The following is a 23889-nucleotide window of genomic DNA, read 5'->3' as shown; positions in this document are numbered from 1 at the left end:
GGCAGAGAGGAAGGGAAGCAGACTCCCTGCTGAGCAGAGAGCCCAATGTGGGGCTCAATCCCAGGACCCTGGGATCATGATCAGAGCCGAAGGCAGAGGCTTTAACCCACTGAGCCACCCAGGCGCCCCTCCACAGAGCAATTTTTTTTTTTTTAAAGATTTTATTTATTTATTTGACAGAGAGAGATCACAAGTAGGCAGAGAGGCAGGCAGAGAGAGAGGGGGAAGCAGGCTCCCCGCTGAGCAGAGAGCCCGATGCGGGGCTCGATCCCAGGACCCTGGGATCATGACCCGAGCCGAAAGCAGAGGCTTTAACCCACTGAGCCACCCAGGCGCCCCCCACAGAGCAATTTTTTAACAAGCATTTTATTCCTCAAAAATCCCTAGGAGGTATGAGCAAATATCTTAATTATCATTGGGTTAACAGTTGGTGGGGGGCGCACATCTCATTATTAGCTAGCTGGGATTGAAGGACAAAAAAAGGACCTGAAGGGAAATGATACTGATGGTATATCAGAGGTGGCTAGCTATGGATGTGCAAAAGACAACTAAGGCCAACTAGCAAATCATACTGGCTAAGTTTGCTATTAACTGCTGATTCCCAAGACACACTATGCAGCCTCTCAACACACTGCTTTCAGGCTTAGGAATTTTCAGACCTTGCCAGTGGCTGGAAGAGTAGATTTACTTACTGACATGTCCATTCCATGAAGTCTTCGTGTTTCCTGAACCATTACAGTCTCTAATATTTTATAATACAAAATTTCTGCAAGCTTTAGTCTGTTTACAGCAAAGTCTAAGGAGGGGAATAAAAGGGAAAATATGTGTTAATGAAATGTAGCTGTTAAGGACCAAAGAACAAAACTTATATAAACTTAAATCTCATACATTAAGAATAGCTGGGAAGGAAAATAATTTAATTTCTACCTTTTTATCAGGCCAGTCTGTCTACTTTTAATGCTGCGTCTACTTTTAATGCTGCGTCAACTTTAGTTTTGTCTTCTTACCTATGTGCGATCCTGGCTGTTCATCTGTTGATTGAGTATAGTGTTGGCAGAAAGTCTCTCCTATTCCTTTCACTATTTTCATAATGTTTTCCATAGGATTACGTATACAAGATCTATGAAATACAAGAGGAAACTAATTACCAGGAGAAAAACGTCAGACTACCAACATTTATTCCAATTCTGGTCCCAGTTGTAAGCCTCAATATATAAACAGTGTATTTCAAATAAATTGAAAACTTTTAAACAAAATCATTTGGCATAATGTTTTGGAATTTCAACATTAGCAGAGTCAGTATTAACTCTTTTATGTTTCTATTTATATAACATTTTAGAAAAGGCAAACTATAGAAGTAGAAAATATATCAGTTGTTGTCAGAGTCTGGAGATGACATAGGGGTTGACTAAAAGGGGCATAAATTTTGAGGGTTTAATGGAATTATTTTAAGTCTTGATTGTGGTTACATAACTGCATGCATTTGTCAAATCTCATACAATTATACAGTTAAAAGGATGACTCCCATTGATATAAATTATAATTTAAAAAACCCTCTACTTTTCTTTTTTTTTTTTTTAAAGATTTTATTTATTTATTTGACAGACAGAGATCACAAGTAGGCAGAGAGGCAGGCAGAGAGTGGGGGGAAGCAGGCTCCCCACTGAGCTGAGAGCCCAACATGTGGCTTGATCCCAGGACCCTGAGATCATGACCTGAGCTGAAGGCAGAGGCTTTAACCCATTGAGCCACCCAGGCTCCCCTCATCCATTCCTTTCTTGACCATCATTTTGCAAAGTTATAGCATGAAATCATATCCCTTTCCTCATTTGGTTGCTGCTGGTTAAGCAGTTTGCTGCTTACCATTCTTACGATTCTCTTATTTCACTAAGTATTAGGAAATTAGGTTCTCTGATTAGCTTTATTCTACCATCTTTGCTAGGACACATGCCTCTTTATCTTAAACAACTGCACAAAATTCCATTTATGGCTGCACCATCAATAAGTAATCAGTCACCTCATTGATGGGCATTTAGACTGAACCCATTTCAAGTCAATGTAAAAAGAAAAACAATAACTTAGGGGTAGGTACAAGAGTGGAATATTAGGGTTAAATAACCTTCAGAAGTATTTACCCTTTAAAGTCTATAATATGAAATAATATCTCTATTTAATTTTTTAAAAGATTTTATTTATTTGACAGGGAGAGAGAGAGCGAGCACAAGCAGGGGGAGCAAGGGAGAAGCAGGCTCCCCTGCAGAGCAGGGAGCCCAATGTGGGGCTCACCTGAGCTGAAGGCATTCGCTTAACCAATTGAGCTACACAGGCGCCCTCTAATTTTAATAGGTAATTTCATCTAATTGGTCAACATATTTTGTGATTAAAATTTATTTAGAGGGGTGCTTGGGTGGCTCAGTTGGTTAAGCGTCTGCCTTCAGCTCAGGTCATGATCTCAGGGTCCTGGGATTAAGCCCCGCATCGGGCTCCCTGCTAGGCAGGGAGTCTGTTTCTCTCTTTCCCTCTGCCCCTCTCTCTGGCTCGTGCTCTTTCTTCCAAATAAATAAATAAAATCTTTAAAAAATTTATTTAGAAAAATATTATTGTACTTACTCAAAAATATTTATAAGTTGTTCACTTGGTGCATTTTTCAGTCCAGCCACAATACTCTGTAACCGGCTCACACTTTGAGTGGCTGAAGCAACAGGAGTAATGACTGCTTCTTTTTCTCGTAAATATCGCCGTCCTGTCAGTGGGGTAGAAGGTGCAAATGATGTTTTCTGTCAAAAAAGAAAAATCTGTGAAATTAAAAAGTTACCTTGCCTTCATTATGTGTTCAATTCAGTATATATACTATCTTCTCTATTCGTATTTAGTAGGACTTTTTTCCTCCCTCCTCTGGTTAACTATCAAAGTTTTACCAATACTATGCTAATAACATCCTTACATTTAAGTAACACTTTTTTTTTTTAAATAAAGATTTTATTTATTTACTTGACAGAGAGAGATCACAAGTAGACGGAGAGGCAGGCAGAGAGAGAGAGGGAAGCAGGCTCCCTGCTGAGCAGAGAGCCTGATGAGGGACTAGATCCCAGGGACCTGAGATCATGACCTGAGCCAAAGGCAGCCGCTTAACCCACTGAGCCACCCAGGCGCCCTAAGTAACACTTTTTCAAAGCACCTACTACCTATAATCTCATTTTATCACAATATTAATTTGAAATATACACATTTTCACTTTACATATGAAACAGGCAGAAAAGGTTAAAAAATTAAGCTCATAAGGTTAATGGCAGAGCTTGGACTGAGACTTAGGTTTTCTACCTTCTAGGCCAGAGATTTTTCCATTAGACCTCATCCTCCAACCCATTTTATTTTATTTTAATTAATTAATTAAAGATTTTATTTATTTGACATAGAGAGAGACACACAGAGAGAGGGAACACAAGCTGGGGGAGTGGGAGAAGGAGAAGCAGGCTTCCCTGTGAGCAGGGAGCCCTATGCGGGACTCAACCTCAGGACTCTGGGATCATGACCTGAGCCAAAGGCAGATGCTTAAGGACTGAGCCACCTGGGCGCCCCTCATCGCATCTTACATATAAAAACAGAATTAAGCCTTTACTATTAACAATCAAGTCCAGCATTCTATGCCTGAAGTTCAGGGAAGGCACAGAATAAATTTTAATGTAAAAGAACAGTGGCTAAGGTGATGCAAAGAAAGAATGATAAGAAAGCATAAATCCTTTTAAGAAAAGATTTTATTTATTTGAGAGCAAGTGAGCTTGTGTGCGGCAGTAGGGGGCGGGCCGAAGGAGAGGGAGAAAGCAGACTCCCTGTTGAGCAGTGAGCCCAACATGAGTCTTGATCCCAGGACCCCTGAGATCATGACCTGAGTTGAAGTCAGATGCTTAGCTGACTGAGCCACCCCACATAAATCCTTTTTTATGTCAAAAAGACACATACCCTACTGAAAAGCCCAGACATTCTGGGAAAATGTATTAAAAATATGAAAAACATCAAGAAATGAGGTAAAAATACTAAATGCCATAGTTTAAAAAATTACCTTTTAAGGCTTTCATGGGAAATATAAATTAGTAGAAGAAACTCAAGATTTAACTTGAAAGATGCTTCTGTTGTTAGTAGAATCACACACAGAGAAAAAAAGATCATTCAAGACTGAGGCCAGGCTAAGTTATATTACTTTTTCAAAGTGTTGTTGAAGATTACAGTCCACATTAGCTTGTGCTGTCAGTTTCCCTAATGGGGTGTCACCAGTGAACTTTCGAGGAGTTCCAATTTCTTCTTCTGCATCCGCTCCCAAAAAGATCCTCTCATCAAAATCACCCACAGTTAAAACATATTCTTCATACTCCTTGTTCACGGCTTTGCTGAAAAGAGAATTATTTATTTAAAAAAGATTTTATTTTGTTTTATTTTTATTTTTCAAATTTTTATTTAAATTCTAGTTAGTTAAACATACAGCGCTATGTTGGTTTCAGGAGAATTCAGTGATTCATCAATTTACATACAACACCCAGGGCTCATCATATCCAGTGCCCTTCTTAATACCCATCACCCATCTAGGCCATCTCCCACCCATCTCCCTGCACAGCCTCTCAGTTTGTTCTCTAAGCGTCTCTTATGGTTTCCCTCTTCCCCCCACCCCCTATGTTCATCTGTTTTCTTAAATTATACATATGAGTGAAATCACAGGGTATTTGTCCTTCTCTGCCTGACTTGTTTCACTTAGGATAATACACATTAGCTCCATCCATGTCATTGCAAAAGGCAAGATTTCATTCTTTTTGATGGCTGAGTAATATTCCATCGTCTATATATACCATGTCTTCTTTATCCATTCATCAGTCAATGGACATTTGGGCTCTCTACATAGTTTGGCTATTATTGTTCATGCTGCTATGAACATCAGGGTGCATGTACCCCTTCAAATCTGCATTTTTGTATGCTTTGGGTAATTATCTAGTAGTGTTACTGCAGGATTGCAGGGTAGTTCTATTTTTAACTTTTTGAGGAAACTCCATACTGTTTATTCTAGAGTGGCTTCGTTAGTTTGAATTCCCACCAGAAGCGCAAGAGAGTTCCCCTTTCTCTGCATCCTCAATACTTGTTTCCTGTGTTATTAATTTTAGCCATTCTGAGAGGTGTGAGGTAGTATCTCGTGATGGTTTTGATTTATATTTCCCTATTGATGAGTGATGTTGAGCATCTCTTCATGTGTCTGTTAGCTATCTGGACGTCTTCTTTGGAAAAGTGTCTATTCATATCTTCTGCTCATTTCTTAACTGGATTACTTGCTTTTTGGCTGTTGAGTTTGATAAGTTCTTTATAGATTTTGGATACTAACCCTTGTCAGATATATAATTTGCAAATATCTTCTCCCATCGCGTAAGCTGCCTTACAGTTTTGTTGATTGTTTCCTTTGTCGTGCAGAAGCTTTTTATCTTGATGAAGTCCCAACAGTTCATTTTTGCTTTTGTTTCCTTGCCTCTGGTGATGTGTTTGGTAAGAAGTTGCTACAGCTGACGTGAAAGAGGTTGCTGCCAATGTTCTCCTCTAGGATTTTGATGGGTTTTCTACCTCACATTTAGGTCTTTTATCCATTTTGAATTTGTTTTTGTGTATGATGCAAGGAAGCTCTCCAGTTTGATTCTTCTGCATGTTGCTGTCCAATTTTCCCAGCACCATTTATTGAAGAGACTGCCTTTATTCCATTGGATATTCTTTCCTGTTTTGTCAGAGATTACTTGACCATATAGTTATGGATCTAAAGATTTTATTTTTAAGTAATCTCTACACCCAACTCGAACTCACAAGCCCAAGATCAAGAGTTGCATGCTCTTCTGAGTAAGTCAGATACCCCGAGAATTATGTTAAGCTGCTAGAATAAAACTAAGTTACACAGTGGATTTTTAAAAATATTTATTTAAGGGGCGCCTGGGTGGCTCAGTCTGCTTTTGGCTTAGGTCATGATCCCAGGGTCCTAGGATCAAGTCCTGCGTTGGGCTCCCCAGTCAGCAGGAAGCCTGCTTCTCCCTCTCCAACTCCCCCTGCTTGTGTTCCCTCTCTCTCTGTCAAATAAATAAATAAAATCTTTAAAAAATATATATATTTAAGTAACCTCTACATCCAACATGGGGTTCAAACCCATAACCCCAAGATTGAGAGTCCCACACTCTACTAACTGAGTCAGCCAGGTACCTCCACAATGGATATATTTTGACTTGAAGATAAATTTAGACTCCAAGTCCTGGAAAAGCTAATAACTTTCTAGTTTTTAACTCTACCCACCTAACAATAGCAGACATTTCTATCTGATTATGGACATGCTTCATGTTCACATATACAACAATAATAAATTACTTTGAAAGATGAGCAAAAAGAGAATATAAACTTAATCTGAAAACTAGGCGAACCTAATTAAGATGTGACCACTAAGGGAACAATAATGGCTTTGTAATATAGGTATATTTTGAATTTGCCAATATTTGATTAGTAAAGGAACATACACTCAAATACAGAAATCACTGGGTCTCTTTATGAGTTTCTCTGGAAGGAGCGCTTTTAAGTGCCAAAGATTTCTTTTCTTTTTTTAAGTGCCAAAGATTTCTTAAAATATGTCTACTTAGGGGCACCTGGGTGGCTCAGTGGGCTAAAGCCTCTGCCTTCGGCTCGGGTCATGGTCCCAGGGTCCTGGGATCGAGCCCTGCATCGGGCTCTCTGCTTCGCAGGGAGCCTGCTTCTCCATCTCTCTCTGCCTGCCTCTCTGCCTACTTGTGATCTCCATCTGTCAAATAAATAAATAAAATCTTAAAAAAAAAAATGTCTATTTAGAGACAACAAGGATTAGTAACAACCTCAGTCAATGCCACTAATGCAGAAGGAACCTAAGTTTGGAGTAGTTACCTTAATATAATGTTCTACTTTAAAAACTGCAATAAATCATCATCGACAGCCTATAGTATGGCAGATACCATTAATGCTAGATACTTACCTATTATCGGTAAAACTTGAAAGGTCCAGGAGGCATTCTCCTTTTAAAATCTGGGAAGAAAAAGTCATTTTTTGACATGTAATTAAGCATAATAACATAGATACAAAAACATGACATTTATCTATCACATTGGCAGTTGTTATAAAAAATATACACACAAAACAGAATTACTCAGTATTTCCTTTAAACCAGTAAAACCTATTTAGCACACAAATAAAATATTTTAAAAATGTAAAGTCAACTTTTAAAAATACTTTTAAGTTAGCCTGTGGCAATGGTTTCTAAATTCTAGTGATGTAAGAATCACTTAGAGATATGTTTTTTTTTCCCTAAAGATGTATTTATTTGAGAGAAAAAAGAGAAAGAGAAAGCACATGAACAGGGGGGAGGGGCAAAGGGAGACAGAGAATCTCAAGCAGGCTCAGCATGGAGCCCAACTCAGGGTTTGGATCTCATGAGCCTGAGATCATGACCTGAGCCAAAACCAAGTTGGATGCTCAACCAACTGAGCCACTCAGGCAGTCACTTAGGGGATTTTTTTTTTTTTTTAAAGATTTTATTGGGGCGCCTGGGTGGCTCAGTGGGTTGGGCCGCTGCCTTCGGCTCAGGTCATGATCCCAGGTCCTGGGTTCAAGCCCCACATGGGGCTTTCTGCTCAACAGGGAGCCTGCTTCCTCCTCTCTCTCTGCCTGCCTCTCTGCCTACTTGTGATTTCTCTCTGTCAAATAAATAAATAAAATCTTTAAAAAAAAAAAATAAAGATTTTATTTATTTATTTGACAGACAGAGATCACAAGTAAGCAGAGAGGCAGGCTGAGAGAGAGGAGGAAGCAGGTTTCCCACTGAGCAGAGAGCCCGATGCAGGGCTCGATCCCAGGACCCTGGAATCATGACCTGAGCCGAAGGCAGAGGCTTTAACCCACTGAGCCACCCAGGAGCCCCGGGAATTTTTTAAAAAATGCAGACTGATGGACCACAAGTCCTCAGCTGAGGCAGCATTTTATATAAATTCCCCCAAGTGATTCTGACAAAAGCTGTCAAATTTTAAACATTGGTCTAAGGAGAAGGGAAACTAACATTTACTAAATGATAATATGTGTTAGGCAAGGAAACATTCAAAGGGAATAAGGTACTATTGCTAGTGAGAGAAGAAAACTATACTGTTTATATAATATTTTCTTTTCTTTCTTTCTTTTTTTAGGCTCCAACATGAGGCTTGAACTCACAACCCTGAGATCAAGACTTGGATGCTCCACCAATTGAGCTACCCAAGTGCCCCTGTTTATAATATTATCTATGCTCCCACACTATTCCTAGATTATTACATATAAGGGTTGTAAACTCAAATGCCTTCAGCAGTCAGGGTTCAACATACATAAATTTAAGAGGACAGAAAGCATACTTCCCATCTTAAAAAGAGGTGGGCATCACTTAGCTTAACAATAGTTATCCATGTAGAAATTCATGTAGAAATTCTAACCTTGTATTGCCATAGTCCCTGATTTTTTTTTAAATATTTTATTTATTTATTTAACAGAGGGAGAGAGAGAGAAAGATCACAAGTAGGCAGAGCAGCAGGAAGAGAGGAAGGGAAGCAGGCTCCCTGCTGAGCAGAGAGCCCGATGTGGGGCTCGATCCCAGGACCCTGAGACCATGACCTGAGCTGAAGGCAGAGGCTTAACCCACTGAGCCACCCAGGCGCCCCAAGCCCTGATTTTTGAAAGAGATTTTCTTTCCTTTTTTTTCTTTCCCAACATGGGGCTTAAACTCATGACCCTGATATCAAGACCTGAGCTGAGATCAAGTCAGACACTTAACTGAGCCAACCAGGTGCCCCTTGAAAGAGATTTTCATATTAAAAGTCTTTATATATAAATTAGAATTGAATGAAATAAAAATAAAGAACACTCTACATAGGCAAAACAAAACATCTGCAGCCCATGAGTAGGAGGACAACTATCCAAACTAGGACTCTTTTGGAGTGAAAGGAGGTGCTATAATAATTATATTAAGACAACAACCAAAACCTAGATAATCCAGGCAAACCAAAATTTATGCTCATTATACCCCAGGGCCACTAATGTGGTGCTTCTGCAGAGCACAGAAGACAATTCTTGAGTTCCCTTCAAAGTTTACTTTGCTGGACATGTTTAACTTGCAAGTAAGGAGCCATGATACACATATGCACATACATACACACAGGAAGAAAGATAAAGCTAGATACAAAAGTGTGTGTAACAGAAGAACCACCCAGTTAGAGAAGACTTTATGATTGAAGAAAAATCTCGTATTATCTACAAAGAGTGGAAGGAACCACAGTGATGACCTAATTCACCTCCCCCCCCCCTTTTTTTTTACCAAAGAGAAAACTCAAGTACTAGCTGGATTAAATGGCTCAATGTTGGGAAAGTAAGAAATTGAGAACAAGAGGAGTAAGCCATTTCATAAACACAGAATTAGCGAAGTAAATTGCTGAGAAAAAAAATCCAAAATGCATGCAGGTAGCCTGTAAATGGCTATAAAACTATAACAGATTTTCTGTTCTGTTTATATAGAATTGAAGCTATAGTTGTTATGTATCACCCCATCTTTAGTAAATAGTCAGCAGTTATTCAAATTGTGGCGGTAAATTAATTTACCCTGACCTTCTGCTTTCCATAATTCTTTATTAGGCTTACTCCAATGTTCGGTTCTTTATAATTCTTTTATTAAAACCTCTTACAGCCATCTCTGCCAGTGCATTTACTTGACAGTATATATAGTTGGTCACAGTCTTTTTTTTTTTTTTAATTTTTTTTAAAAAAGATTTTATTTATTCATTTGACAGAGAGAGATATCACAAGTAGACGGAGAGTCAGGCAGAGAGAGAGAGGAGGAAACAGGCTCCCTGCTGAGCAGACAGCCCGATGCGGGGCTCGATCCCAGGACCCTGGGAACATGACCTGGGCCGAAGGCAGAGGCTTTAACCCACTGAGCCACCCAGGCGCCCCGGTCACAGTCTTTAACAGCTCAGTTTTGCACATCACAAAAGATCATAGGGTGATTCTGCATTACAGCATTTTAAATCATGGCAGAGACTGAAACCTGGAAATCTTGACCCTGAGTCCTAATGCTGAGAACTTGCTTAAAACATTATTTTTTCCTTAGAGGTTTTTGCTGCTGACCTTTAAAAATCTTAGCCATTTACTTATAAGTGCAGTACCTTTCTGTCAAAGAGTTTTGAAATATATGGCTTAAAGTAGTGCTCCTTTATTCCTTTTGCTTCTACTAGAAGTCCGTCATGCAGTTCACACAGTACAGCAATGATGCAGGGGGGCTCTTTAGAAGCCCGAAAGTCAGCAGTATGGAAATCAGATGGTAAACCTAGTTTGACAGGATATGAAAAGCAAAAGGAAATGGTTAGAAGAATATGGTCAACATTTAAAACTTTTTCTAAATACTGATGACTAGTTTTCAAAAGTAAATAAAGTCTTACCTTTAAATGATGGATTCAGCAAGTCATGTCTATTTGGGCATATAATGGCATTGGCAAAAATCAGATCCAAGCAACACAGAAGTAAATGGTAAGAATTTACTAAGTCATCTCCAATCATGCGAAAATTACCTTTATAAGAAAAAAACACAAAGACCAGAAACCTCTTATGTCAAATAACACCAAGTTCCCATAGCAGAAATGTAAAACCATTGAAAGTATCACCTTACCCTTAGTATAAACAAAGAGTGTCCAACAGAAATTAAAGAGATCCTTAACACTGCAAGGAATCCTCCTAGAAAGGAAAAAATGTACTTTTTAACTAACTTGCTAAATATCACTCCACATGGTCATTTAAATTGAAGCAGCAAATATAAATAACAAATAGTAAAGTCAAATTACATGTAAAATTCTATTCACAAAGGACAACCTATGGTTCATTAAGTGGACTTAAATAAATATTTCTAATCTGCACAAAATAATCAGACCATAAAAAATAAGTGAAAATATTACCCTGAATTTCCAGATATGCTAATTATAAATGGATTAAAAAAATTTTTTGTCAAAAAAATTTTTTTTTACAAATGGATACTTCTGTTAAAAAGCAGACTTTCAAAAATGCAAATTTCCAAAGTTTATAGCATAATTTGTATTTTTTTAATGTCAATTACATAACAATTAAGAGTCTTACCTCTGCTTCCTGCTTCGAGGTAACTTTGGTGGCTCTTCATATGGATTTTGAAATATATCTAAAAAAATTGGCTCAAATTTTTTGAAAATGACAGTAGACACCTCAAAATTTCTTTCTAGCCTTTCTATACGTTCACGAAATTCTTGCGGCAGGTTTGACATGTCCATCCACTTCTTCATTTTACTAAAAAACTGTATTAAACTAAACAAAAAAAGCAACTTTGTTTATTTTTTTAAAAAGCTCAACTTTAAAGTGAGTTCATATAAAGGACAAGTTAACATTTTATTTATGCCTACAAATCTTAAGAATCTTGATTAAAGAAAAAAAATCTTTACTTAAAAGCGTAAATTTATTTAAAAAAAAAAAAAAGGCAACTGAAAAACCTTATTCCCAAGCGCTATGAAATTCCTCTGGCTTCCAGAATCACTATGGGAATATAGATATTGAATTAGTGGTCATTACATAAATGTCTTCTATCCATTAAGTAATGGTACCTATCTACTTCTTTCATTCCCTACAGCACCCAGACAATAATTTGTATATATTTTAAAGTAATGTGAACAGATTGAGTTCATGAAATTAGTTTGAAGACAAACAGAATCTCCCAAGTAGTGGATTGTGGAAGCTGATCACAAAGCACCAGACAGTTATAGTTTAGGAATAAAATTCAAGTGTTTGTGTTCCAATATGTGGTTCCACCATCAAATATAAATGAAAAGGTAGTACATACCCAGAAAATTACTTTAATAGATTATTAGTCCACCTTTCTGGCTTATTCAATCATGGGTACATTTTTTATGTCCTCATGTTAGTATGGTTTTAGATTGAAATTTGTAGCATTCATTTAAGTGTCTAGTGCCATAAACAGAATTTTTTTTTTTTTTTTTTTTTTTAAGATTTCATTTTTAAGGGCACCTGGGTGGCTCAGTCCTTAAGCGTCTGCCTTCGGCTCGGGTCATGATCTCAGGGTCCTGGGATCGAGCCCTGAATCGGGCTCCCTGCTTAGTGGGAAGCCTGCTTCTCCCTCTTCCACGTTCCCTCCTTGTGTTCCCTCTCTCGCTATATCTCTCTCTGTCAAATAAATAAATAAAATCTTAAAAAAAAAAAAAAAAGATTTCATTTTTAAGTAATGTCTGCTTTACTGACTGAACTAGCCAGGTTCAGTAAAGACTGAACCAGCACCAGAATGATACCTTTATTTCTTTTTTTAAAGACTTTATTTATTTATTTGACAGAGAGAGAGCACAAGTAAGCAGAGCAGCAGGCAGAAGGAGAGAGAGAAACAGGCTCTCTGTTAGGCAGGGAGCCTGATACGGGGCTTGATCCTAGGACCCTGGAATCATGACCTGAGCCAAAGGCAGCTGCTTAACCAACTGAGCCATCCAGGCGGCCCAGAATGATACCTTTTTAAAAAAGGTGATGGAACGGGGGCGCCTGGGTGGCTCAGTGGGTTAAAGCCTCTGCCTTTGGCTTGGGTCGTGGTCTCAGGGTCCTGAGACAGAGCCCCTCGTCAGGCTCTCCGCTCAGTGGGGAGCCTGCTTTCTCCTCTCTCTCTGCCTGCTTCTCTGCCTACTTGTGATCTCCATCTGTCAAATGAGTAAATAAAATCTTTAAAAAAAAGAAAAAAAGGTGATGAAAGACATCATCAGCTAATTATCCATAGGTATTCAAACTCCAGATATGCAGACTGAAATCTGAGAATCTGAGTCTCTTTAAAAGATTCTTAGCAATAATAGCAACAATTTTTTTTTTTTTTTGCTGGATTACTAAATATTTATTGTTTTGGAGGCAGGGATGCTCAGCATGTGAAATTCTTTCTTTTGTTCAAGGAATTCCCCAATTTTGAGTCTCGCTGTCTACTAGATAGATCAGCTTCACTGAAGTTAGGGTGAAGGCATAAAACCTGAGGTCTTTGATATATGTTTGTGATTTTGAAACTGGAGCTGAAATGCACAGAACTGAGCAAGTGACAAATTCTTATAGCAGGATCATCAGCAATATTCAGCTATTAGGGACAAACACAGTGGCAATGTCCAGAAATGGCACTGCCAGCCATGTAAGTCGTGTCCTTGTTAGATGAATTCTTGTGATACACTTTTTGGCTCTACCCAGTCTCATTTTATTCCTGGACATTTTCCAACTCTGTTTTCTCAAGTCATCCTAAAGACTCTGTCTAAAGACTAGTTAGCTAGTCAGTAGTTGGTATCTGTTTTTTTTATAAACAAGATGCTTGACTAATATATACTTATATAAATCCATTGTATTTATTGCTATTCCTAGTATGGCTGTTCTAACCTGGAACAAAGCACATCAGAATGTTTGGAAACAAACTTACAGCATTACTATTACTTAACCTAGGAGTATGATTTTTTAAAGTAAAATAAGAAGCAAAGTAAACTTCACGGCTTTCAAAACAATTCTGTTCGTTGGAATTCTGTTGTAAAGAAGAATACATTACTCTAGGGCACCTGGGTGGCTCATCAGTTAAGTGTCTGCCTTCGGCTCAGGTCATGATCCCAGGGTCCTGGGATCAAGCCCCAAGTTGGGATCCGTGCCTAGTGGACAACATGCTCCTCCCTCTCCTCTGCCCTCCCCTCACCACTCGTGCTCTCTCGCTATCTCAAATAAATTAAATCTTCAAGATTTTTTTTTTTTTTTTTATTTGTCAGAGGGAGAGGGAGAGAGAGCAAGCACAGGCAGACAGAATGGCAGGCAGAGGCAGAGGGAGAAGCAGGCTCCCCGCCAAGCAAGAAGCCCAATGTGGGACTCAATCCCAGGACGCTGGGATCATGACCTGAGCCGAAGGCAGCTGCTTAACCAACTGAGCCACCCAGGTGTCCCAAATTAAATCTTTAAAAAAAAAAAATCATACTGCAATAAGCATATGAAAAGAAACTCCACATCACTGGCCATTCGGGAAGTCTAAGATACCATTTCATGCCCACTAGAATGGCCTTAAAGAAAAGACAGATTATAACAAGTATTGGCAAGGATATGGGTAAAATGGAACCCTCAAACTCTGCTGGTGGGAATGTAAACTTGTGTAGTCACTTTGGAAAACAATCTGACAGTACATCAAAAGATTATACATAGTGTTCTCATAGGACCCAATAATTCCATTCAAACATATATACTCAAAAGAAATAAAAACATATGTCTTATGTTTTTGTGCAAAAACTTATGCACAAATGTTCATAGCAGCATTATTCATAATGGCCAAAAGGTGGAAACAACTCAAGTATCCATCAACTAATAAACAGATAAACAAAATGTGGTATATATGCAATGGAATATTATTCAGCCATAAAAAGGAATGAAGTACTGATAAATGCCAAGGGCTAGGAGGGAGAAGGAAGCTTTTGTTTAATTGTTAAGAGGTTTCACTTTGGGAAGCTGAAAAATTTCTGCAAATGGATGGTGGTGATGACTGCACAACAATGTAAATGTATTTAATGCCACTGAACTGTACACTTAAAAGTTGGTTAGATGGTAAATTTTATGTATATATATTGTTTAAAGATTCATTTTTATATAGAGAGAGCAAGCAGGTAGGGGGAGGGGCAGGAGGAGAGAAGCAAACTTACCACTGAGCTGGGAGCCTGACGGGGCCAAATCCTACAACCCAGAGACCATGACCTGAGCCAAAATCAAGAGGGAGATGCCCAACTAACTAGCCACCCAGGTGCCCCAATGTTATGTATATTTTACCACATGTACACCCTTTAATAAATGTAGAGTACAGATGGTAAATATGGGGTGTATGTCCCAATAGCAGCATACTACTGAATTTCAATGGTACTCAAAACATAAAAAAGAAAATTACTTTGTAAAAATTTAGTATCACCAGTGTTCCAGTTAAAATGTATGAGAAATAATTTTTCATGAAATAATCATTCAGGTTCTATTACAATATGAAAATAATGAATGAATGGATGTCATCTTGATTTAAACCCGAAGTAACTGAAAAACTTGGGGAAAATGTGGAAAAATTACTTCTGAATACTTAAAACGAGATGCAGACAACTTCTTTACTAAATTAAAAATTCAAATTGCACAACAGACACTACTTTTTTTTTCAAGATTTATTTATTTGAGAGAGAGAGAGAGAGCAGGAGAGGGGGAAGGGTCAGAGGGAGAAGCAGACTCCCTGCCGAGTGGGGAGCCCAACACTGGGCTGGATCCAGGGACTCCAGGATCATGACCTGAATAGAACGCTGTCGCTTAACCAACTGAGCCACCCAGGCACCCCCAAATACTACTTTTTAATATTACACTTAATAGCAAAATAAACTTTTATTTGAAACTTTTTTTTTTTTAAAGATTTTATTTATTTATTTGTCAGAGAGAGAGAGGGAGAGAGAGCGAGCACAGGCAGACAGAATGGCAGGCAGAGGCAGAGGGAGAAGCAGGCTCCCTGACGAGCAAGGAGCCCGATGTGGGACTCGATCCCAGGACGCTGGAATCATGACCTGAGCCGAAGGCAGCTGCTTAACCAACTGAGCCACCCAGGCGTCCCTGAAACTTTTTTTTAAGACTTTATTTGTCAGAGAGCCTGAACAAAAAGGGAGAGTGGCAGGCTGAGCAAGCGGAGGGAGAAACAGGCTCCCTGCTGAGAAAAGACCTGGATGCAATACTCAACCTGAGACAAAGAGAGGCACTTAACCGACTGAGCCACCCAGATGTCCCAGTTGAAACTTATTTTTAAGTTGGAAGTTGTTTTTTTTCACAAACTGAAGCTGAATATAAATACAGTTCAAAACAGACATACTAATATTATGGGTAGATACATATGTAATACAGTATGGATTTGGGATACTCTGCTACCTACTAGGTATAAAACCTTTGGGAAGTAATTTAAGCTCTAGGTGACTAGGTTTCCTTATCTATAAAATGAGATTTATTTCATGGGATTAACTGTGAGGATTAAATGGATAAAGACATACAAACCCTTAGCACATATTAAATGCCTAGCTCACAGGTAAATACTGAAAAAAACCCTGCTAGTATTACATGTACATCTATAATCTGCACTTATATATATTTTGCAGTATGATTTATTAGCAATATTTGGTATTTTTCCCCATCTATAAAGATCTTAAATAATCATTTAAAATTATACTTAAAATTGAAATTTCATAAACAGCCCAAATTATTATAAATCAATGAAAATAATAACATCACTTGTAATTCTTTTTTGTCGGAATGAACATGATGATACTCTATGCTCTTTTAGTAGTTAAGAATCTGACACCTAAAAAAAAAATTTGTATCACTCTACATTTAAAAAATGGGGGTCTTTTGACCCATCCCTACACTTTTAGGAATTTATCTGAAATACATTTCACAATAATCTGTCTGTAATCACAAAGAACTGAATACACTCTAAATGGTCATCAGTAAAGGGTTGGCTAAATATATGAAATATCCTTATATCTTAAGTCCTAAAGCGAGGAAGAGCTACTTATGTTGATATGGAATTACCAGAATATAAAGTAAGAAAAGCAACAACAGGGGCACCTGGGTGGCTCAGTTGTTAAGCACCTGCCTTCGGCTCAGGTCATGCATGATCTTAGGGTTCTGGGATTGAGCCCCGTGTCAGGTTCCTGTCTGCTTCTCCCTCTTCTACTCCCCCTGCTTGTGTTCCCTCTTTTGCTGTGTCTCTCTCTGTCAAATAAATAAATAAAATCTTTAAAGGAAAAAAAAAAAGAAAAGCAACAATACTTATATGATCTCATTATGTTTTAAAAAAACTAAAACACTGAAAAACAGATTTTTTTGTATTACTTGAAAGTTTGTGAACCCTTTTAAAAATTTTGGTAGAAGTATGTATAATATAAAATTTACTATTTTAACCATGTTTAAGTGTACAGTTAAGTGGTATTAAGTATATTCCCATTGTGTAATCATCACCAGCTATTTCCAGAATATTTCATTATTTGAAATTTTTATCATGTGCTCCAAATTTTAAGTTACTCTTTTTTTGTTCTGTTTGCCCAACAACCTAGTATTATAAAGATTTTAAAAATTTTATATGATGAGAAGCACTGATAGAAAAAAGTCAGTTTATTTTATACTGCAATGAAGAGGGAGGTTTTACTCAATTAAAAAAATTACCTGAACTCCCATCAATCTTAATTATACTTTCATTTTATTTTTATCATAAATGACAAAAATTGGGGTCTACTGAAGTTGGGTTGTTTTTTTTTTTTTTTGGTATCTACTGAGTTTTAAAAATTGTCTTGAATGTATTATTTTTCCACTTATGCAAACTAAAATTATTCTGAGAAAAAAATTTTTTTTTAAATTTAGCATAAACTGAAACTTTAATTGCTCTTCCTCGACAGGTCTTTTAAAGTTTGTTTGTCTTCCATGCTGGAAACCCAGGAAAGTTAATGGACAACAACCTCGAATAGTTTTGTTATGGGTGAAAAACCCAGAAACAGAGAACATTACTACCTATCCAAATCTGGATCCTTCCATTTCTTTTGTTTTGTATCCAGGCAAATAGTTCCATATGGTTAATGCCAGAGCAAGTAAAAGCTATAGCTAAGACCTACTGCTTGCTTACTTGTTGCACAGTAAAAAATATTAACTCTACAGTAGAAAAACTATAGGACAACACACTGAGCAGATAATCAAAATTAACACAAGCAAAGCACAAGGATATTGTGCCTCCAGATGTGATACGGCGAGGACACAAAACTACTTATGTGGTTTTCTATCTGGGGTGTATAACCTGTCTCTAATCATAAGAAAACATAAGACAAATCCAAAATGAGGAGCAATCTATTAAAAAGGGGTTGGAGTGTTTGTGGACTACATTCTTGCTGTGCAAATATTCCTGATTAAAGGAAACTAAACAGATATAGTAAGTGAATGTAGTACCTAATCCTTGATTGGAATATTCTTTTAAAAAATTGCTATAAAGATTATTATTGGATCAACTAATAAAACTAGAATAGAGATGACAGATTAAATTATTATATCAATGTTATCTCTGCTGAAGTTGGTAACTGTGGTAGTTATCCAAATACACAATGAAGTATTTAGGGGTAAAGGGCTATAATGCATGCTACTTACTTTGAGATGATTGAGGAAAAAATATTTGAGAAAGATCAAATGACAAAGCAAATAGAGTAAAGTGTCAATAAGAGGTGAATTTGGGTCAAGGGTATATGGGTGTTAGGTGCTTTCCTTATTTTGCAGCTTTTCTAAAAGCTTGAAATTGCTTCCAAATCTTAAAAAAACAATGAAAAAATTACAGATTAAAAAAATAGTATAAATTCCTCTGGCTGAAGTCAGAATTTGAGGAAGAAAGGCAATGGAAGAATATGAGAATTGGAAAAGGATACCCATAGGACAACAAACTTTAAACGGAATAGAGTTGCAGAAATTAAATTCTAAAAGTAAATTTAGGACTTATAAAAGTGTTTGAAAAATCAAGTGCTTTACCTTAGTTTAGCTGAACGCAGTATTCTGGTAAGTGATACACAATTTCCTTCCATGATACCTTTCCCAACAGTGGGAATAATGCTTTTGCGGCATGCAACATACAATGAACATGCCAACCAGTGTATAACTTCTCCCTGGCAGGCAAAAGACAAACAGCAAAATGAATATATTATGTTAAATTGCTTGAGTTCTAAAACCAGAAAGGATCTTAGAACTATTTGGTCTTATTTTCGTTATGTATAGAACAGGCCAGAGCAGGGAAGATATTTGCCCAAGGTCACACAAAGCTTAGTTTTACAGAAATGAGTATAAAACTCCTTATTTTCAGTCCTGTGTAAGATGATATATCAGCATTAATCTAAAAACAGATCTCTCGGGGCGCCTGGGTGGCTCAGTGGGTTAAGCCTCTGCTTTCAGCTCAGGTCATGATCCCAGGGTCCTGCTTCCCCCCGCTCTCTCTGCCTGCCTCTCTCCCTAATTGTGATCTCTGTCTGTCAAATAAATAAATAAAATATTTAAAAAATAAATTAAAAAAAATAAAAAAAATAAAAATAGATCTCTCATCTACACCCCAAATCTGATATTATTTGAAGGAGTTCTCTTAAAATTTTTCAGCCTCAGCATTAGCTTACTTGATTTGAAAACACCAGTCATGGCCTTGATGATGCTCAAGTTCCTTTCCACCACTTCAGTTTTATGTCTCCTTTTTTTGAAGATTTTATTTATTTGTCAGAGAGATAGAAAGAGTAGAGGCAGGCAGAGTGGCAGGCAGAGGCAGAGGGAGAAGACTGAAGATTGAAGGACGCTGGGATCATGACCTGAGCTGAAGAAAGCCACTTAACCAACTGACCCACCCAGGCATTCCTCCTTTTGTTTTTTCTAAGATTTTATTTATTAATTTGACAGAGAGACACACAGTGAGAGAGGGAACACAAGCAAGGGGAGTGGAAGAAGAAGAAGTAGGGTCCCCGCCGGGCAGGGAGCCACTTGGGGCTCAACCCCAGAACCCCAGGATCATGACCCGAGCCAAAGGCAAATGCCCAACGACTGAGCCACCCAGGCACCCCTTATGCTTTTTTAACCAGTATGGCAGGGAAAGGAAAGAACAGAGTAGGAAGATGGCAAGCAAGTCACACATAAAAAGTTCTTATCTATCTTGTACAACATAAAAAGACCACCATTTTTGTGAGGTAAAAATTTGGGGAATTATCTACCCAATCTTTAAAACAGTAAGTAAGGGGCACCTGGGTGGCTCAGTGGGTTAAAACAGTAAGTAAGCCTCTCCACTGTAGTAGATACCTCAATTTACAATGGTATAAAAAGGTGACATTTGGGAATTCAACACTTAATTGTCTGCTTTAGACTTGAGATATCTCCAAGCTAAAATTACTTCATGACTTTACCACTGAACTACATATGTAATTTAAGGATTAAAAATTAGACACAAGGGGCGCCTGGGTGGCTCAGTGGGTTAAGCCGCTGCCTTCAGCTCGGGTCATGATCTCAGGGTCCTGGGATCGAGTCCCGCATCGGGCTCTCTGCTTGGCAGGGAGCCTGCTTCCCTCCCTCTCTCTGCCTGCCTCTCTGTCTACTTGTGATCTCTCTCTGTCAAATAAATAAATAAAATCTTAAAAAAAAAAAATTAGACACAAATCTTATAGCATAGTTCTGCAGAGCCTCTTTAAGACCAGTCTCTAAAAGAATAAAAACAATGAAAGATTTCTTATAATAATCCAAAAGGGAGGACAGGAATGGGTGGCCAATAGAATTAAAACCCAGTTTTAAAAAAACAAAAACCAAAAAAACAAAAAGAAAACCCCCGTGTTATACCCTAATGTATGGAGAAGTCTTATTTGCTCAAGGTATTAAATGAGGCATGTAAGCTTGTGGCTGAATACTTTTAGAAGTCTTGATTTACAAATTTTGGGGAATAGTATCCAAGTATTAGAGAGCCACTGGATACAGGTTACTAGATGAAAACACCACTAAGAGAGAAAACGTAAGTACCAGTATTTTTGCTTTTTCTCCCTAAAAAAAAAAAGAAGGAAAGAAAAGTCAACTATATTACTTATTTTAATTCTTTGATGTTAGACCTTAGAAATACAAAGATGGTTTCTGACCTCATGTAATTCCAAATCTAGAGTGAAGAAAAGGAACAAATAACAGTTATCTTTAATTGGTGAGATATATGCTATAAGAATTGAAGATAAAGTGTGAGAGAATATATAGTAGAGTAACAGATTTTGAGGCGAGGTCAGAGAATTCAGAAGACTTAAAACTTGTTAAGTGGTGAATCATCAAAATATAAGGGGTGAGAGGGAAAGGCAAGGGGGAAATGTAAGTGGGGGCTTGTCACGTATATTGACAGGGATAGGAGCTGGGGAGAGGATTTCTTTCATTTTTTTTTTTTTTTTAAGATTTTATTTATTTATTTGTCAGAGAGGGGAAGACAGAGAGAGAGAGAGAGAGAGCGGGCGCACACAAGCAGGCAGAGTGGCAGGCAGAGGTGGAAAGAGAAGCAGGCTCCCTGTCAAGCAAGAAGCCCAATGTGGCACTCAATCCCAGGACCCTGGGATCATGACCTGAGCTGAAGGCAGTGGCTTAACTGACTGAGCCACCCAGGCATCCCTGGGGAGAGGGTTAGGGAAAAAGAGTAGATATGGGGCATCTGGGTGGCTCAGTGGGTTAAAGCCTCTGCCTTTGGCTCAGGTCATGATTCCAGGATCCTGGGATGGAGCCCCGGATCGGGCTCTCTGCTCGGCGGGGAGCCTGCTTCCCTTCCTCTCTCTCTGCCTACTTGTGATCTCTGTCTGTCAAATAAATAAAATCTTAAAAAAAAAAAAGAGAGATATATAAAAATACCTACTCCAAGAGCCTTTCACCAAAAACAAACAAAGGAAAAAAAAGAGGAAGAAGAAAATAAAAGACTTGGGACAAAATAACCCCAAATCTTACTTCATACATCTGTGCTTTCTGAATCAAACATTTAAGGTGTCCTGATCAACTTCATCTTGTTCACTTAGCTCTTCAGATATATTTCTTCAATCTGCCTGTTGTAGGGAGTGAGGGAAAGGTTTCCGGACAGAGGGAATGGCATGGAGAAAACATGCAAGTGGGAAGAAACTTGGTATATTCAAGAATTTGAGGGGCACCTGGGTGGGGCAGTTGGTTGAGCATCTGACTCTTGGTTTCTGGTCAGGTCATGATCTCAGGGTCCTGGGATCAAGTCCTGTACCTGGCTAACAGCACAGTCAGCTTGAGACTTTCTCTCTGCCCCTCCCCTCTGCATGCTCTCTTTTTTCTCTCTTAACAGATAAATCTTGTTTCTTTTGAAAGAGGTGTCGAGTTTAGTGCCTCGACTGCACTTTGCACTCAGTAAATGTTTATTCAATGACAGATCAAAGGAGGACTTAGGAAGTCAGAAATGCCTTCTCAGGCTTTTAAAAATTAGTTTGTTTTCACTGAGTGGCCATAATTCATAATCTCCCTTACTTGCCTATTCTTCCTTCAGCTTCCCAGTCGTGCCACCCATGGATGCAGGTCACTGTCCTTTATCCAATCTACCAGTCTTACCCCAGAGACAAACAAGGGCGTCTCTTAGGTATTTTCTCCCTCAACACTCAACTCCAAATATCCAACTACATGCCTCTGAATGCAATTAATTATTTCCTTAATAATAATAATAATTCATTCATGAATTAACTATTTCACCGGGTGGTAAGTCAGTGAGCCCAGGCCCCTTGGATTATGCAGGAAAGTCTCAGAATTTAAGGTTACTGGAGGAGTATGCTGGAATACATCCCATCCCAATGCTACCTCTATACTGGAGTCCTTTAATAATTAGCAGAATGACCCTGGGCAGCACAGTCCTCTGGGCCTTGATATTACTACCTGGAAAGCAGGTATAATACTGCCCTGCCACATTCACAGGGCTGCTGGGGGTGCTCCATGCGAGAATGATTAGGGGAAAAACCCAGTAATGACGGCACTTATTTAATTCAAAGTCAGGCGCTGCGGTAAGCATCAGGATTCAGAGACGGGAGGAGGCTGGGGCTGAAGGCTGAGCCCCACTTGCTAATGATGGCTTTCATCAAAGCGAGCAGCCCACAGCTCCGCCCGCCGGGGTGAGGCCGCACGGTGGGGCGGTTCGAAGGTTTGGACTCCGCCCGGCTCCACCACTAACCGCGCGGCCTTGGGCACGTAGCTTAGGCACTCCGGTGGAACGGTTCCCAGGATTGTGGCGAGAACGGAGCGAGATGACATATTTAAAGGGCTGGGCGGTGGTGTCGGCACTACAACTCACTTCAGCTTTTACCATTCCGGCATTTGTTTTTTTAATAGATTTATGGGCGCTATCTTGACGTCTGCGGCGCTCGGCGGGAAGCTGGTGTGGAGTCTAGGGGACCCCCGAGGGGCGTGCGACCGCGGACAAGCCGCCCCTCTTCCGGACTTCAGTTTCCCGCCTCAGAAAGAAAATGGATAGATGGGTCTACACCCGCCCTTCCAACTCCGCACCCAGCAGCGCCCGGCGGGGAAGCGACCCTTCCCGGTGGGAAAACTCCCACCGCCCCAAAAGGTGGGGTAGGGGCGGGGCGGGGGTGGGGCCTGGCGGGGGTCGGGTCCGGCCGCCCCACCTGCCGCCGCTCACCTCTAGGCTGTAGTTGCCCCGGATGGCGGTGAAGTCGTCCAGGGCTTCGGCTGCGCTCCCCTCGTCCAGGTTCAGCTCCTGGCACAGGGCCTGCAGCGCCTCCCCGGCTGCGGCGACGACCGCTGCCCCCTCAGCGTGGGGTTCGTCCTCGAACATCCCCTCAGGCCGCGGTCACAGCCCCCCGGCTCCTTTCTCCCTCCTGGGCGCTCTACCCACAACCACCCGCGCCAAAGCGCGCGAAAGTCGGTGGCTTCAGAGCGACCTCTCTCCGATAGTCTGCATCCGCGTTTCTCCTCAAAAAGTCCGTTTCACCTCCAGGGCATTCCGTGGTCTCTCTCTGAAACTGTGATAAGAAGATGGACCTCGGTTCCAGGAAAAAAGACCTAGGCTTGGTCCTTGGCCGGCCGTGGTGAACAGCCGGCGGAGTAAATTAGTGCGGAGGGATCGGCAACCGCGCGCAGAGTCTGCTGGGAATTGTAGTCCATATCCTGCCTTGACTCCCGCGTGTCCACTTTGGTCTCACCAGCTCATTGGTTCGGGCCGGGCTGCCTATCACGAGGTGTCCTCCATCGTCTTAGGGAGAAGCCTCGTTTGTACCACTAACCCATGGGCCTGGA

General features: G+C 39.5%; 1 protein-coding gene across 4 annotated transcripts in view; it reads right to left on the bottom strand.

The window, feature by feature from the left end:
• Window positions 1-23530, bottom strand: part of LOC111141610 (RB transcriptional corepressor like 1) — a 65891-nt gene extending 42361 nt beyond the window's left edge. Inside the window, exons 1-11 of one of the 4 annotated variants that reach the window (XM_022494301.1) lie at window positions 23273-23530; window positions 18625-18758; window positions 11173-11373; window positions 10712-10776; window positions 10485-10613; window positions 10212-10372; window positions 7010-7059; window positions 4199-4385; window positions 2611-2777; window positions 1008-1120; window positions 693-796 (exon numbers count right to left, since the gene is read on the bottom strand). In XM_022494301.1, the coding sequence (XP_022350009.1) occupies window positions 693-796; window positions 1008-1120; window positions 2611-2777; window positions 4199-4385; window positions 7010-7059; window positions 10212-10372; window positions 10485-10613; window positions 10712-10776; window positions 11173-11373; window positions 18625-18758; window positions 23273-23428 (1467 nt within the window). In that variant the 5' untranslated portion in view covers window positions 23429-23530. Of the gene's footprint in view, window positions 1-692; window positions 797-1007; window positions 1121-2610; window positions 2778-3165; window positions 3170-4198; window positions 4386-7009; window positions 7060-10211; window positions 10373-10484; window positions 10614-10711; window positions 10777-11172; window positions 11374-18624; window positions 18759-23272 lie in introns of those variants that run through there. The other 3 variants (XM_022494303.1, XM_022494302.1, XM_022494304.1) reach the window with 3 other exon arrangements.
• Between the last annotated feature and the right edge of the window lie 359 nt (window positions 23531-23889).

Source organism: Enhydra lutris, unplaced genomic scaffold, assembly GCF_002288905.1.
Source record: "Enhydra lutris kenyoni isolate GAN:26980312 unplaced genomic scaffold, ASM228890v2 scaffoldscaffold6, whole genome shotgun sequence".
Lineage (NCBI taxonomy): Eukaryota > Metazoa > Chordata > Mammalia > Carnivora > Mustelidae > Enhydra > Enhydra lutris.
This window is presented reverse-complemented; position numbering and strand designations above follow the sequence as displayed.